Consider the following 19216-nt stretch of genomic DNA (forward strand, 5'->3'; position numbering starts at 1 on the left):
CACCTGCCCCACAGCCAACCCACCCTGGAGGTCCCTGAGCCCCCGCCTGCCAGCCCCTCCAAGGTCTCACCTTATAGGCTGCAGGGCTGTTTTCCTTTCCCAGGGGAGCCCTGAACTCAGTTCTGTGCATCTCCCTGTGATGTGCAAAGCACCCAAAAGCTTGTTCTTTCAGGCAAATCCCGGCCTCCCGGGAACCTGCTGGTTTAGGATCCTGGGCACTCCGGGGACGGGGCCCCTTGTCTTCCCACAGCAGCCCAGGTACTGGGGCCGGCCCAGGTGTGTCCCAGGCGTGTCCCAGGTGTGTCCCAGGTGCTGAGCAGACCTGCTTCGGGCTCGTGTGGTCAGTGCTCTCCCCTGGTCCTCAGAGGATCCCACGGGTCAGGCCAGGAGCCCCTCCAGACCCCCAGGACGACTTGCTGTGGCCTGGGGTTCTCAGCTGGGAGGGGGCCCCCCCCGAGGCAAGCTGCACCCCGAGGCGGGTCAGGGAGATGCAGTTGTAGCTGCGAACACTCAGAAACTTGTCATCCGCCCAGAGACCCTCGGTCCACACCTCCGGGACGGACGTCCTTCCGGTCTGGGGGCCGTCGCTCGGGGATATTTAAGGAGAACCTGACCCCCGACGGGAAGCCCCCGTGTTTGCTTGGCTCCGGGGGGCGGGGGGAACCAGGTGATGTCGGGGGGAACAGGTGAGGTCGCAGGGACCCATGGGCCCCCAGAGCAGAGCACGGGGCCCGAGGTGGCCGGTCCACGGGCACGTGGCCAAATCCCAGCGCCCGGCGGGATGGCGGGTGGATCGCCCGCAGGGCGGGGGAAGGACCCCGCCGCCCTCTCCCGGCTGCCCCTCCCCCGCCCCCGAGGGCGCCCGGCTCAGAAGACGCTCTCCTGCCGCTTGACGCTGGGCCGGCCGGCGGCGTCCAGCCCCTCCGCGGAGCGCACGGACAGCGTGCGGCCGGAGCCGAGGCTCTCGCGGCACCCCTCGGGGCTGCCGGTGGCCAGGGGCCTGTAGCCCAGGTAGCGCCGCATGTGGAGCTGGAACTCATGGGAGGCGAAGTAGTAGACGAAGGGGTCCAGGCAGTTGTTGAGGCAGCTGAGGCAGAGCGTGAGCTTGTACACGTGGTAGTAGCTGCGGCCGAAGAACAGCCGGCTGACCACGTGGGCCAGCAGCACGAAGTTGTTGGGCGCGAAGCAGGTGACGAAGGCCAGCAGCACCACGGCCGCCAGGCACACGGCGCGCCTCCTCCGGGCCTCCCCGTGGCGGTCGGCCGAGCGCAGCAGCGCGAGGATGGTGGCCGTGTAGCAGACCACGGTGACCACGAAGGGGATGAGGAAGAGCACGACGAACAGGGTGAAGAGGAACGCCGCCCACGTGGCCACGCTGGGGAGCATGGTGGACTTGAGGACGTCGAAGCAGGTGACGATGCCCAGCGCCTCCACGGCGTAGGTGAGGTCCGTGCGCGCCAGCGGCGACAGGGCGGCCAGAAGCAGGAGCCACGTGCCGGCGCAGGCGGCCGCGGCGTAGCGACGGCAGCGCCAGCGGGCGGAGGCCAGCGGGTACACGACGCCCAGGAAGCGGTCCACGCTGATGCACGTCATGGTGAGGATGGAGGAGTACATGTTCGCGTAGAAGGCCACGGTCACCACGTTGCACAGCAGCTCGCCGAACACCCAGTGGTTGCCGTTGCAGTGGTAGTAGATCTGGAACGGTAGCACGCAGGCCAGCATCAGGTCCGTGACGCTCAGGTTGATCATGAAGATGACCGAGGGTGTCTTGGGCCCGATGTGGCGGCACAGCACCCACAGCGAGAACAAGTTGCCGGGGATACTGATGAGCGCCACCAGCGAGTACACCACCGGCAGGACCACCGCGATGGCCGGGTCCCGCAGCATCAGGAGGGTGGCGTTGTCTGGACGCGTCAGGTTCATGTCCATCCTGGAGCCGGGCGTTTGGGGGCCGATCTGGAAGAGAAGAGGGGCGCCAGGGGTGAGAGGGGCGGACGACGGGGTGTGCTCGCGCAGGGGCGGAGAGGTGGGAGGGTCCCCGGCGCCCGAGGGGCGGGCAGCTCCCGCTTCCTCCTCCGCTGACCCTCCCTCCCTTCTGGTCCCTCTTCCCGCCCTCCACCTGTATCCCAGACCCAATGGATGCTAAGTTCTCAAGGGCTGTATCACTCACAAAAGCTGCAAGGAACCATCTGAAAACACCCACCACCGGCTGCCCGGCTCCTGACCCAGCGTGGGGGTCACAAACCTGCCCCTCCATCCTGCACTGGGTGGTGGTGGGGGGGAAGAGACCCCGCACCGGGACGTGGAGACCCCGTGTCCTGTCCCTGCAGGCAGCAGGTGTGGGATCAAGTCTGCCAGGGCCAGAGGACACAGGACTCTTCCTGTAACTGCCCACAGCCCGGCTGCACCTCGGTCACTGCACTCCTGCCCCTCCCCTGGCAACTTCCTTCCTGCCTGCGACTTGGAAGCATGGGGCGCATGCTGTGAGGCACGGTGCGGAGGCGTCAATGCTGGGGCCATGAGGATGCAGGGCAGTGAGGCTGAGGTACAAGGTTACAGAGTTACCAAGGGAATGACTCTGTTTCCAACATGCAAAGCAGCTTCCCTCGGATGCTCTGAGCCCCGATTTCTTCACTGGCACACAGTGAAGTCAGGGTCCCCCCACCCCAGGGCTGTGCTGGGTATCGCAGGCTGCCCTCCCCGACCACACGGGTGTGCTGTGCTGCTGGCGTCGTGGTCCCAGCAGGATAGTAACTGTCACCCTGGGCCTGGCCTCCTGCCTTTGGCCCATAGCCGCTCATCGCCCCAACACCCCAGCTCCACTCCCTTCCACATTCGGGACCCCAATCCCAGAGCACCCATTGTGGCTGCTCCTTTGGGGCGGGGGGGATGTTGGGGCCCCTGAGACATCATCTCCATGTCCTCCCTCCCTCCCTCCCCGGTGATGTCACAATAACCCTCTTATTGTGACATCACCGGTAGCACCAGCAGGACATGAAGATAGAAAAGGGGCTTGGAGGTGTGCTGGTGACACGTTCCCAAACTGCAAAGGGGAGTGGATGCCCTGCCCGGCCCTGGCCCTGATGGGGGCTCCTGGGGGTTCCCCCCAGACCACACAGAGCATCCTCTGCTCCTCCCCCAGTGGTCCCACAGAGGAGCCTCCCCCCGGGCTGCTCCCAGCCGAGGGAGCCGGGGACCATGGTTGAAGGGAGCAGTGTCTGTCTTGCGAGCACCTGCTTCCAGGTGCCACGTCCCCACCGTCTCCACCGTCCCCGCCGGACGTGGTTTTGGAACCCCAGCGGCCTCCTTGCCTCCCGGGAAGTGCACAGCAATACAGGAGCCCACGGAGAGGCCCAGGTACCTCGTGGGAATGGCAGCCCATCCTGCTGCAAACCATGGGGAAGATGGAACGGCTGATGGGCGGGTGTGTGACATCTTTGTTCTTGTCTTGACCCCCCCAGTGAGCTCCCAGAGCTTTTCCCAAGCATAGGACGGGCTCTTTGTGGGCAGAGGGTGCAATCGGAATATGTATTACAGGAGTGGGGGAAACTGCCCATCAGGTCACGGTCTTAAAAGCAGACGCTGAGGTTTCCCGGAGAAGAAGGAATTCTGAGTCCAGACAGCAAGGTCAGCTCGTGCCTGGGTCTCTAGCCCCGCCCCCTGCCCTGCGGATTTCACACTCACCAGCCCCACAGCCGTGTAAGCCAATTCCTTGAGATAAATGTCTTTATGGATATATTGTATTTTACATTTGTAGGTACGTATATGTGCAAATATAGGCATGTGTCTTTGTATACACATGTACACTTATGTGTATATATATCCTCTTGCATATAGTTGTATGTATGGGTGTGTATATACGCGTGTGTGTGCATATACACACGTATCCGGTCGCATACATATCATATTGCATGTATACATACGTGTCTATATACAACACACACCCTATTGCCTGTATACAGTGGGTTGGCCAGAAAGTTCGTTCGGGTTTTTCCGTACGGTCTTATGGAAAAACCGAAACAAACTTTTTGGCCAACCCAATATATGTGTGTGTGTGTGTGTGTGTGTGTGTGTGTGTGTGTATACACACACAGATATATGTCCTATGGCATAGCCATGCATGTGTATGTATATATATACACATGTATATTCAATTGCACAAGTATGTGTATACAATTTATGTGTATATATGTAGACATAAATATGTATATAAATGCAATAGGGTATATATGCCGTAGGTTATATATGTGTGTGTGTATATGCACACATATATATACACGCATGTCATAGGCTGTCTATGTATTGATGTACATACACATCTATGCGGTAGTGCATTGTACACATACATGTACGTGCAATTGAATATACATGTGTATATACATCTTTCTAGCTCTCCATCCTCAGGTTTCTGTTCCTCCGGAGAACCCTGATGGTACAGAGCTAACGGTCCTGAGGGCCCTCCTGAGGCTGGGGAACCATGACTAGATGCTCGTTACTTTTATGCTGACCCTCATGTGAAGAGACAGTGGGTTTGCATTTCCAGCTCCTTCCACAGAGCGCTCGGGATAACAGAGGTGGGAGGTCCCTGCCCACGACGACACCTCCCGCCGGCTCCTCACGCCGCGCTTTATCAGGAACGTTAAAACCAAAACCAGTTGGGAACAAGTGGCTGGGTCTCCTGCCCACGTTCACGGCGTGAAAGCTCCTGTTCTTTGCCTGGAGCCGCTGGGGAGCACCAAGCCTGCCCTTCAGAGCTCACGGAGCAGTCTGGAGCCAGAGCCCCAGAGCCCTGGGCTGGGCACCCATGCCGACGCCAGGTCCCAACACGCCGGGTCCCTCCTGCAAATATGGACATAACTGAGGTGTGGGAAGAGGCCCTGGACCTGGTCTGGAAATGCAAACCCTCTGCAGCCAGTGGGTTCTGAGCTGCTGGAACCTGAACCGCTGGCCCTTGAACCTTGCACTCCTGAACTTCTGTTTTTCCCGCTGATCTTCCCCCCGCCCCCCGCCCCCGTGACAGAGAAGTCTGCCCAGCTGTCCGCACACCCTGCTCCTGACTGCCGGCCCCTCAGACCCACAGAGAGGGGGGGCCCGGGCCCTGCGGGGACAAGGGATCCCTGGGGCTGCCTACACCCCGCCTTGTGGGCACAGCGGGTCCCTGTTTCACTTTCTTTCTAATTTCTCATGTAAACACAACCCAAAGGCAGCTCCTAGTTCACTTCTGTTGCTTTTCAAAGTCTGGGTGACGGCTTTGCTGCCGTATCGACCTGGATGATACCGGATTTCTCTTTCTTTGAATGCTGGACAAAAGAGCTTTGACACTTAAAGTAGGAAAAACACAACAAAAATACCCCAACAAAGCAAACAAACAAACACAAAAGAAAGAAAGAGAAGCGCGGCGTGTGTATTTTCTCACTTTCAAAGATGGCACCCAAGTTGGGCCACCTGACCTGGAGTCCACGGGGTGGGGACAGCTGGTGGGGGTCAAGAACATGGCTTAAGGGTGCCATGAGGGACCGTGAAGTGTGCTGTTCGGCTGAGGGTCTGCCCAGGGTGCCACGTTCCTGTAAGGGGCCGTCTGCAAGCCGGGAAGAGGGTCCTCCCCAGAATGTGACCCTGTTGGCACCGTGATCCCAGACACCCAGCCTCCAGGACCGGGAGAAATAAATGCCTGTCGTTTAAGCCGCCCCGTCTGCGATATTCTGTGATAGCTGCCCGACCTGACCCAGACAGACATTATCCTGATGGCCTCAGCCCGTGGCTGCAGGCACCTCAGCACCACGTGCGCTGTTGTGGTGACACGGCGCTGGTCACAGGTGTGTATTCCCTGCACCGCACCTCACAGGGCCCTGCATCTGGCTCTTAGGTCTCACTGATGGATTCACCTGGGTTTTGACTCACTCCACGTGAATCCAGACTTTCCTTCTGGCTGCGTTCACCTGGAGAAGCCCTTTGCCCCCAAGGGTTTGGGACTCGGAAACCGGAGCTGCAAGCTTGTGCAAACAGCATATCATGTAAAAGTCGGCCGGGTCTCAGCCAGCCTGGGGGTCTTTCCCTGGAGCCCAGCGTACACCCCACGAGAGGAAACTCTGCCATCTGCCTGGGGTTTCAAGGTCTGTGTTTCTCACCGTGCCTCTTCCTTCTCTTCTCGAGATCCCGTCGGGGATGACCGAGTTGCTATTTTGCCGTTGGCCGAGGCTGTCCCTTCTGCATTTGACCGCAACTGTGTACGATGCCAGGGCTCCTGAGATCAGGGTGTGGGGCTCAGCCGGGCGTCAGGCCCCTAAGACACCCACGGCTCCCATCCCCACTGCAGTCTGACGTGTCTCGACATGGTCACAGGGGCGTCCATCCCTGGATGTCTGTGAGCAGGAAACGTGGTCATTGAGCCACCGGGGAGGCCAGGGCCCAGCCTTCGACTCTGATCTGACTGCAACTCCCCTTTCAAGCCTTCCTGCCCTGCTCTTTCTTCCTCTGCAGGGGACGCGCCATCTGCGGTGAGTGTGCACAGCGAGCTTCCGCAAACCCACTTAAAAATGGCCTGCGTTTCGCTTTGAGTGGGAAGCTTTCTGCTCCGCTGGCTCACGGCCAGGTGCCATCCTACGGTCATTGTGTGGGGGGGTGCTGGCCCCTCCTCACAGCCACCCACCTCCATCCATCCTCGGCTTCAGGCGGAAAAGGGAGCCGTACTTCTCGGGGTCCCCATGGATGCTGCAGCGGGACCCATGGAAGGGAGAGATGCCCATAATGTACAGAGGACGGGGGGTGACCGGGGAGGCTGCTGTGTGTTCCCGGGGGGATGGGGGTGGTGGTCTGAGAAGACCCATGACGGACAGAGCTTCACACAGAGAACCCATCCCCCTCGAGCGGAATTCCGAGGGCGGGGTGGCATTTGGGGGGCCTTTTTCCATTTCTGCTCAAACAGTTATGAATGCCACCCGCCCCCCTGGGATCTGATCTGTCCTAACCTCCAGGTGGGAGCTTCAAAAGAGTGAGAATTTGCATAACACGCGGCCGCCCTGCATGGGTTGCAGAAAACCCATGTGGGTGTCAGGAGGCTCCCGCCACCCTCTGCAGCCCTGGCGCTGCTGCCTCCCCCCCCCCCGCCGTGGGCCCCACCGTGCTTTCACCTGTACCGTCTCAGGGGAGGGCAGGCAGCCCCCTTGGGGCTCCGGAGCCCCAGCCTGCAGCCTCGTGGTGTCTGGAGCCCGGAGCACGGCCGCCGGCTGCAGAGATCACGGCTGATTAATAAAGAAATCACCTCTAACAGATGCTGGCTTCTCTGAAACCCACGGCGTTTGTGGTTTGGACCTGGAGGAGGTCTGGGAGGTGGCAGGATGGAAATTTTGTGAAACGAGCAACAAACAGCCGCTGGTGGCCACCAGACGCTCTCCAGGCGCTGGGCGAGCAGAGGTGGCTCTTGCAAAAGGCACCGGGCACCGGGCTGCCCAAAGCAGGCGGCTTGGAGGCGGCGGGCGGGAAGTTCTGGCTTGTTCTCTGCAGGAAACCGCACGCAGTTCTGAGACACAGACTCAGCTGCATCTCAGGTGTCCAGGGCTCCTGTGTATCGCCCCCTCCAGACCCCCCGGCCCCCGTCTTGGTCTCTTTTTTCTTAATAGTCGTATTGAGCTGTAAGTTATATATCATCAAGTTTCCCCATTTACAATGGACACATCAGGACTTCCCTGGTGGCGCAGTGGTTAAGAATCCACCTGCCAATGCAGGGGACATGGGTTTGAGCCCTGGTCCGGGAAGATCCCACATGCCGCGGGGCAACTAAGCATATGCACCACAACTACTGAGCCTGTGCTCTAGAGCCCAGGAGCCACAACTACTGAAGCCCACGCACCAAGAGCCCGTGCTCCACAACAAGAGAAGCCACCGCAATGAGAAGCCCGCGCACCGCAAGGAAGAGCAGCCCCCGCTCGCTGCAACTAGAGAAAGCCTGCATGCAGCAACGAAGACCCAACACAGCCAAAAATAAGTAAATAAAATAAATTTTAAAAAATGCGCAGTGCAGCAGTTTTTCATAAATTTGCAGACATGCACCCACCCCCAACACGTGATCCCAGAACATTTTCATTGTCTTGAAAAGAAACCTTGCACACCACGGCCGTCACCTCACACTCCCCTGCCCCAGCCCACATGGATACAGGTTTAGAAATTAAGTTTGAATTCACCTGTCATACAAGTGACCATGCTTAAAGTGCACCATTCGGTGGCACAGAGGACATTCACAAGGTTTTGGGGCCATCGCCTCTATCTGTTTCTAGAAAGTGTTCATTATCCCGAAAGGAGACCCCATCCCCATTAAGAGTCACTCCCTATCTCCCTCCCCCAGCCCTTAATCTGCCTTCTGTGTCTGTGGGTTTGTGTGTTCCGGACGTTTCCTCTCAATGGAATTGCATACTGTGTGTCCTTCTGTGTCAGGCTTCCCTCACTGAGCATCATGTGTTCAAGGTCCATCCACATTGTAACCTGTGTCAGAGCTTCACTGCTTGTCACGGCTGAGTCATATTCCACTGTGTGGATGGACCCCATTCTGTGTATCCATCCATCCCTCCATCCATCCATCCATCCATCCATCCATCCACCCATCCATCCATCCACCCATCCCTCCACCCATCCATCCATCCACCCATCCCTCCACCCATCCACCCATCCATCCATCCACCCATCCCTCCACCCATCCATCCATCCACCCATCCCTCCACCCATCCATCCATCCACCCGTCCATCCACCCATCCATCCATCCACCCGTCCATCCATCCGTCCATCCATCCACCCGTCCATCCATCCGTCCGTCCATCCACCCATCCATCCATCCATCCACCCATCCCTCCACCCATCCATCCATCCACCCATCCATCCAGCCATCCATCCATCCACCCATCCATCCAGCCATCCATCCATCCACCCATCCATCCAGCCATCCATCCATCCACCCATCCATCCATCCATCCACCCATCCATTCATCCATCCATCCATCCACCCATCCATCCATCCGTCCATCCAGCCACCCGTCCATCCATCCGTCCGTCCGTCCATCCATCCATCCATCCATCCATCCATCCATCCATCCACCCATCCATCCGTCCATCCATCCGTCCATCCACCCGTCCATCCACCCGTCCATCCACCTGTCCATCCGTCCACCCGTCCACCCGTCCATCCATCCATCCATCCACCCATCCATCCACCCATCCACCCATCCATCCACCCATCCACCCACCCATCCACCCATCCACCCATCCACCCACCCACCCATCCATACATCCATCCATCCATCCATCCATCCACCCGTCCATCCATCCACCCATCCATCCACCCGTCCATCCATCCATCCATCCACCCATCCATCCACCCATCCACCCATCCATCCACCCATCCACCCACCCATCCATCCATCCATCCGTCCATCCATCCGTCCATCCACCCGTCCATCCATCCGTCCATCCATCCGGCCATCCGTCCACCCATCCATCCATCCATGGACACTTGGGTTTCCACTTTTTGTTTGTTGTGAACCAAGCTGCTTATCACTCACACCCAGCCTGGGACCACCCCCGACGTGAAGTTTGGAGATGCTGAGTACACTGGTCCTTCCGTCTCTGTTGAGGTGGGTCTTACTCAGGTGGGGAGGAGAAAAGCACCCCTGAGTCAAAGGGATGAGTGCTGTTTGGGGACTGCCCCCCCATATCCTTTCAACCATCACAGCCAGTGTTTCCCGAGTGCTGGGGCTAAACTCACAGCGGCGGGCACTGGAGGGTCTGGACCCTGGGAAGCCGTGACCCGGCCCCGTGCAGTGTGGACTGGCCTTCCTTGGGGGTTTCTTGGGTTTCTGTGCAACCCAGGTTGTGGTGCTTTGCTACGGCAGCCCTGGGAGCCTCAGCCCCGAAGCGTTCAAGGGCCACGGCTTCAGAGAGCTGGTGATGTCGGAGCCTCCAAATGGATGGTGCCTTGTGGTACGTAGAATATTCACTCCTGAGATACACATGGGCGGAGCAGCCCTGTCCGGCTGATCGCTGCAGGGACCAGTGGTGCCTCTCGTACCCGCGACAGCTCCCACCCCACAGATTTTGTTCAACAGACTCAGGATGACGGAGCCACGCTGAACTAACAGCTGACTGATGTGGGAAGTGCTGGGAAAATGAATGGTGTGGGGTCTCCCCACCCAAACACTCAAGTGTCCTCATGTGTCACATCGGGGATATAGACTCATCCTCTGAGGGTTGCCGTGGTACCAAGTGACCCAGTGATGGTGAAGTGTGTCATAAACCGGGGTGTGTCCATAAATATTAACTAGGTCAGTAACTGGGGGGGGGTCCTGGGTTGTCCTAACAAATGACCACAAGCTGGGGGCTTTGCAATAACAGGAATTCATCCTCCTCCAGTCCTGGAGACCAGACGTCTGAGCTCAAGGTGTCCTAGGGCCGCGCTCCCTCCAGAGGCTCCAGGGGAGGGTCCTTCCCGCCTCTTCCAGCTTCTGGGGGCTCCAGGCGTCCCTGGGCTTGTGGCCGCATCCCTCCCGTCTCTGCCTCCATCTTCCCAGGGCTTCTCCTCTGTATCTGTGTCTCTCCTCTTCTGTCTCTTAGAAGGACCCTGTCATTGTGTTTAGGGCCACCCTCATCCAGGAGGACCTCATCTCAGGCCCTTCACTTCATCACATCTGCAAAGACCCTATTTCCAAATAATACCCCTTCCTGAGGTTCTGGGTGGTCATGAATCTTGGGGGACACCATTCAATTCACTACACCCTCCCACTGAGCAAGAACCCTATAAATAACTCAGCACATAACAGGTGAATTTCTCCTGAAATTTGATCATGACATTTAATGCACTTGTCTTTCCAGAATCCTTACATAGGTGCCAATAATCAATAATAATCAGTAGGGTTTTAAAGAATATCTCAGGGTCACCGACTGTTTGACACACTTGTGGAAGGACCCTGTCGTGGGATGTAGGGCCATCCCAATTCCAGGAGGACCTCATTGCAGATCCTTCATTTCATCACATCTGCAAAGACCCTGTTTCCAAACAAATCACATTCATAGGCTCTGGAGGCCAGGACGTGGATATGTTTTTTGCAGACCCCCACGCGGCCAACTTCAGGCATCAAGGAGATTATTTCTAAGAGCTCTTTGACCTCAGTGCACCCCGGGGTGAGGGTTCCAGGTTTAGCCACATCCCCTCCAGCACCAAGGCTGAGGCATGTTTTTGGAGAGAAGACCCCCTCCGCCCACCCCAGGCACCCATGCTGCAGAGGTGGAGGGAACACAAGGCTGGTCTGGAATCTAAGCATCACGCCCAGAAATTCTGGCCATTCCCTCAAGGGTCGGGACTCCAGGGAGGCTGTGCGCCCTCACCACCAGGCTCGTGTGGAAGACCCCCTTCTTGCCCGTGACCCCAGGACTTTGCTAATGCTTCTGAAGCTGCCCGGCAGAGGAAGCTGCATTGGGTTTTCTGGTCGACCATGGGAAACTCACAGAAGACATAGGAAACTCTGTGGTTCTCGTGGGTGAACTCCGTCTCCCCCCAAGTTCATAGGTTGAAGTCCTAACTCCCCGTAGGTCAGCGTGTGACTTTAGTTCCAAGGAGGGTCTTTGCAGATGTAATTAGTTAGATTTAGATGAGGTCCCACTGGAGCAGGGTGGGACCTGAGTCCACTATGACCGGTGTCCTTATAAAAAGGGGACATTTGGACACAAACACACAGAAGGAGGGAGACAGCCAGGTGGGAATGGATGCAGAGAAGGAGGTGATGTTTCTGTAATCCAAGAAATGCCAAGGTGGCCAGGAAACTCCAGAAGTTGGGAGAGAGGCGTGGAATAGAGTCTCCCGACAGCCTCCAGAAGGAACCAACCCTGCAGATGCCTTGACTTCAGACTTCAGGTTTCCAGAAAGGAGAGACACTGAATCTGTGTTGTTGAAGCCCTCCAGTTGGGGGTGATTTTTTCCAGCAGCCCCAGGAGAAAAATGCACAAGGGGAAAGAGAAAGGATTGAGCCGACAGACTCCAGAAAGCCAAAGCAATGATCCTGCAAAATAAAAGAGAGGGAGGGATCTCAAAGAAAAGACGCAGCCTGAAAGGATGAGATCGTAGGAAACAGAAAGACATGAAGACACAGCCGACAGCCTCAGGGGTGACATCGGTAGCGGGGAGGAGGGATAGAAATAGTGAAAGATGTAAAAACTGCATGGCAAGCAACATCAATGTATATTGATGTGACCTCCCCCCCCTTTTTTGGCCAACACTCTCAGGGGGCGGGCATATAAATGAGCTTTGCCAAAGCCCAGGATGAATGGAAGCTCCAGCCAACGTGGAGCTGCACCCAAGGACTAAAGAAATACTTCAGGTTCTCCTGCTCAGGTCTCATGCCCACAGTGGGCGAGCTTTCCCCCCAGCACCCCTTATTCCAGAGGCCCACAGTGCTGAGGGACACTCCCCCAGGACCCAGACACAGCATCCTGTCCAGCCCTGGTGGGGACAGGGGTACAGGTGTATGTTTGTAGGCAGGGTCACACTGGCTTCAAGGAGAATTCAGCTTTGGGCCAACTTACTGGTGTGGCCGGAATTTTAGACATGGTCCCGTGGTCCCCATTCACACACTGAAACTTGTTGGAGCAAGAGTCTTGATTGACAGGTCATCTCGATATATGAGGGGTCCTGAGGGGGGAAGAGACAGTGGACGGACCCCAGGGTTCTCACCCAGGCAACGTTGTCATCCCCGCCAGGGGACACTCGGCAATGTCTGGGGACATTTCTGGTTGTCACAGCTGGGAGACGGGGTGCTCCTGGCACCTGGCGGGTGGAGACCAGGGAAGCTGCTCCACAACCCACAGTGCCCAGGACGCCCCTCATCAGAGAGTCATCCAGCCCCGATGTCAGTAGTGCTGAGGCTGAGAAACTCTGACCTAGCATGAGAGACTATCTATCCATCTATCTATGTACCTATGTATCTATATATCTATGTATCTATCTGTCTATTTACCTTTCATTGATCTATGATCCATCCAGCTATCCATCTATCATCTAAGTATCTATCAACCTATCATCTCTATCCTGTCTATCTATCTATCCATCCCTTCATTTATCACCTGTCTACTATAGCTATCTATCTATCATCTATTTATCCATCTATCTGCTTATCTATCATGTATCTATCATTTGTCTAGGGAAGTCCAAATGATCCCATCAACAGATGGTGTTGGAACAACTCCCATCCACATGCCAAAAAAAAAAAAAAAAAAAGGAATCTAGACACAGACCTTGCTCCCTTCACAGTAATTAACACAAAATGGACCACAGACCTACATGTAGAACACAAAACTATAACACTTCTACAACGTAATGCAGGAGGAAACCTACATGATCTTGGGCATGGCAATCTGAATATCTGATTGCATATTTCAATCAGATATTTTTAGATACAACACCAAAGGCACAATCCATGAAAGAAATCACGGATAAGCTGGACTTTGTCAAAATTTTAAAAAGTCTGCTCTGCAAATGACCCTGTCAATAGAGTAAGAAGACAAGCCATAGACTGGGAGAACATATTTGCAAAAGACACATCTGAAAAAAAAAAAAAAGACCAGAATCCACAATATACAAAGAGCTCTTAAAAATCAACAATAGGAAAAACAAACAACCCAATATAAAAACGGGCCAAAGATGCCACTTCATCAGAGACTATGTACAGATGGCAACGAGGCACAGGAAAGGATGTTCCCCGTCGGACGCCTGTCAGGGAATTGTAAATTAACACCACGAGAACGAGATACCACCTGGCAGCTATCAGAATGACTAAGATCTGAAAACACCACCAGCACACGCCAGTGAGGATCTGAAATGGGAACTGTCTTCCACGCTGGGCGTCGTAAGAGGGTGCTTGCGTCCTCTGTGGCCGTCCGCTCACTTGGAGGCGGGAACCGCACTTTCTTGAGTGGGACCCGATGCCTTCAAGACTCCACACCCTCCAGGTTCCCCGTCTTTGCCGCCTCAAGACTCCCATTACCTCTGTTCCGCCCCTAAGGGGACGCTAGCTTCTGCCAGCTTCAAAGTGAGGACGGGGGCTTCCCTGGTGGCGCAGTGGTTGAGAATCTGCCTGCCAATGCAGGGGACACGGGTTCGAGCCCTGGTCTGGGAAGATCCCACGTGCCACGGAGCAACTAGGCCCGTGAGCCACAACTGCTGAGCCTGCGCTTCTGGAGCCTGTGCTCCGCAACAAGAGAGGCCGCGATAGTGAGAGGCCCGCGCACTGAGATGAAGAGTGGCCCCCGCTTGCCGCAACTAGAGAAAGCCCTCGCACAGAAACGAAGACCCAACATAGTAATCAATCAATCAATAAATCTTAAAAAAAAAAAAAAAAAGTGAGGACAGAGCAGCAGAGACGGGGCAGCTGTGGGCGACGGAGGACAGACGGGACGTCTGTCCCTCTGTGCTCTCAGCAGAACCCTCCGACCGCAGGGCGAGGACGCTCCCCGCTAAGCGCAAACACGCAAGCGGGGCCCTTATCTCCGTCCCTCCGTCTATTTTCCCCTTGATTACACAATCTTCACACAGTCCATCACAGGTGATTTGCATGCCGCTGGCCGTCTACACACAGGTGATTTTCATCCACCTCCTGCACGCTCCAGCTCGGTGTTCTTGGCCTCCTGTGTCTTGCTCTCCGAGCTCTGGGCGACACCAAAGTAGCCAGAGACCACATTCTGCCCAAAGCAAAAAGCCTCTGCTTTCCTTTTGCATGACAATGGGTTTTTTTGGTTTGTTTTGTTTCCATTTTCAAGCTGCACCTCTCAGCGGTCTCGGTCTCAGCTGAATCACACCTGCACATTTAGCCTCTGTCTGTGAGGCAGGAAGCAACCTGATGTGGATGCATTAATTAAGCGGTAATGAACGTGAAGTGCCAGTCTGTAAAGAAGAGAAAAGAGCTGGCCTGGGGGGTGTTGGCTGGGGCCCTGCTGGGAAATAGGAGTTTGCAAGTGGCACGTATTGTGAGATTCAAAGGCGCTTCTTTCGTGGGTGAACCAGAACGCCAGCTGTGTGAACAACGTGGAGAGACTTGCTTAACAGATCAGTAGAGACAGAGAGTCAGAGAGATAGAGACAGACCTACAGAGAGAGAGGTGTACGCCCTCGATTTACTAATAGCTCTTCTCTGTTTAAAGATAGTCACTCAAATGCCTTCTCTAGGTTACTGACTAGCCATACAACCGTTTCATCACACTCGGGATGATTCCTTTCATCCAACTGCCATCAATGTGACCTGCCCAGGTGCCAAGGAGAAAACCATCCAAGGAACCTTCGACAAGGGACCAAGGTACCGCTGCCATCTCGCTCCTGCCTGAACCCAAAGAGGGGCTCCATCCTTGGTGTCTCGATTCAGACCCCCGGTGACCAGAACCCCAAGGTGTGACACGTACTTTTTCCTGCTCTCAAGATGCTGTGGAAACCTCTCTCTTGGTAAAGTGGAAAAGCTCCCCTAAAATGTCGGTAAGCACAGACACAGATGCATGTCTTGGCAACTTCTTAGGAAGTGCTTTGTGCCCCCCTGCAAAAAGGATATTTTAAATGAAGTCACCATAATAAGCCCTCTTAGACAGTGAGCTGCATCAGACATGAAACTTCACAGACACGCCTCCCACTTGGGTTCCCTGCCCCCAAGCCCCCAGGCACAGGTGGAGAAGGTCAGAGATGGGGGTCTTCCGGGCTGAGCAGACCACACACCAAAACCTACGAGGGTACCCGGGGAATCAGAGATGGCCTGGAGTGAGGGTCTCCAAGCAAGAAGCCCATCCCCCAGAGAGGGTCCAAGATGACCCCTGGGGGCCTGAGAAGAACATTTCAGGGCTTTCAAATTGAATTCTGGTTTTCATCTGGAATATAAGAAAGACATTGCCCTTTGCTAAGAATTAGTAGAAGGATTGACCACCAGTGTGTGTCTGGCTCATAAACGAAATGAACGCACATGTTTTGAGATGCAACGTCAGACATTGACCCACCCCTCCCCCGCAACGGTTAGGTCTGGAAATGAGTAAACGGAAAAATGGGTGGAGCTTGGAAGCTGTTTACTGGGGAAGAGATGAGGTCAGTGGGGTGCCAGCTTTCCATAGGAAAGCTGAGCCACCAACCCCAGAAGGAGATGCAGGGCCCGAGGGTGACAATTCAGGGTGAGGAAATGGCTAATTCCAGGCTGAGTCACGGGTGGCAGGGAGTGGCAGTGCCCACGAGCCTGGGGTTCCTTGCTGGGCCAGAAAGGAAAGATAGATAAATCAGTAAGAGGTGGTGAAGGCAGGGCTCTAGTTTATAGTAGAAAGTGCGAGCTGGTGACTGTGGATTCCCAGTGCCCATGGAGAGAGTGGAAACTTGTCAATATGGGTCCGTGTCCTGGGGCTGCCAGAACCAAACACCCCAAACGGGGGGCTTAAAGCATCCATCCTCCCCCATCCTGGAGACCACACCTCTGAGGTCAAGGTGCCCCAGGGCCGTGCTCCCTCCAGAGGCTCCAGGGAGGGTCCTTCCTGCCTCTTCCAGCTTCTGGGGGCTCCAGGCGTCCCTGGGCTCGTGGCCGCATCCCTCCCGTCTCTGCCTTCCATCTTCACAGGCCTTCTCCTCTGTGTCTGTGTCTCTCCTCTTCTGTCTCTTAGAAAGACCCTGTTATTGGATGTAGGGCCACCCTCATCCCGGAGGACCTCATCTCAGACCCTTCACTGCATCACATCTGCAGAGACCCTTTGTCCAAATAAGGTCCTGTTTGGAGGCTGTGGGCAGATGTGAGTTTGGGGGGACATGATTCAACCCAAGAAACGGGTGGTGTTAACCCAAAGGACCGTTCTGAGATTGATGGGGTCACCCGCACACATAGATTTATGTGGTCCCTCCCAGGACAAACTACTTAATACATCAATTATTACGATCAGCATTTCCATACAAGTCTGGGGTCTGAGAGCCAGGCTGGACTGAGGGGTGGCCCGACCATTCCTAGTGTGAAGGGTGGCCCCAGATGAGGTGGGAAGCCGGGGGACTTGGACCGAGGATAGAGTTTGTCCGGTCCCCTTCAACTCCTCACTCTTTACCAATTGCCTCGTAGAAACAGTCTGGTGGTTCCTCAATTAGTTAAATGTAGAGTTACCATGTGATCGAGCACTTCCCCTCCTAGGTAGAAGCTCAAGAGGAATAAAAACGTATGTCTACATGGAAACATGTACACGCATGTTCATAGCCATAGTATTGACAAGGAAGGGTGGAAACAGCCCAAGTGTCCATGGATGGATGGATGGATGTTGTATGGTAGATGGATGAATGGATGGATGGATGGATGGATGGATGGACGGATGGATGGACGGATGGATGGATGGACGGACGGATGGATGGAGGGATGGATGGATCGGTGGGTGGATACATAGCATGGGGTCCGTCCACACAGTAGAATATGACTCAGCCATGAAAAGGAGTGACGCTCTGACCCAGGCTACAGCGTGGATGGACCCTGAACACACGACGCTCAGTGAGAGAAGCAGACAGAGGAGGACGCGTATTTTATTATTCCATTTACGTGAAACGTCCAGTATCATCAAATCCACAGAGACAAAAAACGGATTTTTGGTTGCCAGAGTCCGCAGGGAGTTGGGAGTGAGGACTGATTACTCAATGGGGACGGGGTCTCCTTTTGGGGGGATAAGAATTTTCTGGAACTGGACAGAGGAGAGGGTTGCACAATATTGTGAATGTGCTAAATGCCCCTGTATTATTGACTTTAAAAGGGTTAATTGTATGCCGTGTGAATTATAGCTCAATTTTTTTAAATGCCTCATAAATCGCAGGGAGAAGCCTGAGGACCTGTCTGCTGCGCTTGCCTGTGTGCAGCTGGCCCTTTGCCCCGGGAACTCCTAGCTCTCTGCTCACCTCACGTTCTGAGACTTTCGTCCCTGTATCCCAGCGTCCTCACCCCTCGGGTCACTGCCAGCGTGTCTGGAGTTGACCGCCCACGTCTTCAGATCTGTGGTCCCCACGGCTGAGCGAATCCCAGCCAGGACCTGAGCAGGAGGAAGGGGTGGCCTGAGCATCTTTGCTGATTGCGCAAAGCTTCGTCCTGGAAGCCACCAGGGATGGGCCGAGATTCCCAGGGGCTGCCATTGTTCTCATTTCCTTCTGTACCAAGGCCACAGACAGCATCCTTTCGGGCCCTGCACCCGGGGGATGACGTGGAAAGCTCGGGCCACCATTCCCTGAGCCCTCGGGCTGCGTCTCCCGTTCCTTGGAAAGAATCGCCCTACACGTGTGCAAACGTGTCCTCCTAGACCCTTCCTCGGGAGACAAGCCCCTACTGTTTTCTGTTTACAAATCGGGAAACCGAGGCACAGAGGGATGAAGGGCCTTGCATGGCACACGGACAGCTCTGTCCTGAGTTTGAGTCGGACACAAGGATGTTCCTGATAAATGAAGAGTGAGGGGATGGATGACACGACGACGGTCTCCATAAACGCAGAGTGAATGGACAGATGGAGGCGTGATGGACGAACAGAAGTAAAGGGGTGGCGTAGAAGGTGACCAGCCCTAGGCCTGTGACTTCGGACAAGTTTACCAGCCACCCCTCCTGTCCCCCCACTGCAGTGGACCTGGTGTCCAGAATACCCCATGTCCCCCCCTGCAGTGGACCTGGTGTCCAGACACCCCTCACATCCCCCGCTGCAGTGGACCTGGTGTCCAGAACCCCCCTCACGTCCCCCCTGCAGTGAACCTGGTGTCCAGAACCCCCCTCACGTCCCCCCTGCAGTGAACCTGGTGTCCAGAACCCCCCTCACGTCCCCCCTGCAGTGAACCTGGTGTCCAGAACCCCCCTCACGTCCCCCCTGCAGTGAACCTGGTGTCCAGAACCCCCCTCACGTCCCCCCTGCAGTGAACCTGGTGTCCAGAACCCCCCTCACGTCCCCCCTGCAGTGGACCTGGTGTCCAGAACCCCCCTCACGTCCCCCCTGCAGTGAACCTGGTGTCCAGAACCCCCCTCACGTCCCCCCTGCAGTGAACCTGGTGTCCAGACCCCCCCTCACATCCCCCTTGCAGTGAACCTGGTGTCCAGAACCCCCCTCACATCCCCCTGCTGCAGGGGACCAGGTGTCTAGTATCCCTTCTTCCTCTGGAACCTGTCCCACTCTGAGCCTCTGGTCCGAGGGGCTGTCAATCACACAAGAGTGAGAAGTGGCCGAAACCTGG

At 55.8% G+C, this 19216-nt stretch overlaps 1 protein-coding gene across 2 annotated transcripts in view; it reads right to left on the bottom strand.

Moving 5' to 3' along the window:
* Window positions 1-445: 445 nt before the first annotated feature.
* The window catches only part of LOC309653367 (S-geranylgeranyl-glutathione receptor P2RY8-like), a 49919-nt gene continuing 31148 nt past the window's right edge, over window positions 446-19216 (bottom strand). For both annotated transcript variants that reach the window (XM_082447982.1, XM_082447981.1), the window contains exon 2: window positions 446-1956. In XM_082447982.1, the coding sequence (XP_082304108.1) occupies window positions 868-1929 (1062 nt within the window). In that variant the 5' untranslated portion in view covers window positions 1930-1956 and the 3' untranslated portion in view covers window positions 446-867. The remainder of the gene's footprint in view (window positions 1957-19216) is intronic.

The sequence above is a fragment of the Balaenoptera physalus genome (assembly GCF_965194825.1).
Source record: "Balaenoptera physalus genome assembly, chromosome: Y".
In the NCBI taxonomy this organism is placed as follows: Eukaryota; Metazoa; Chordata; class Mammalia; order Artiodactyla; family Balaenopteridae; genus Balaenoptera; species Balaenoptera physalus.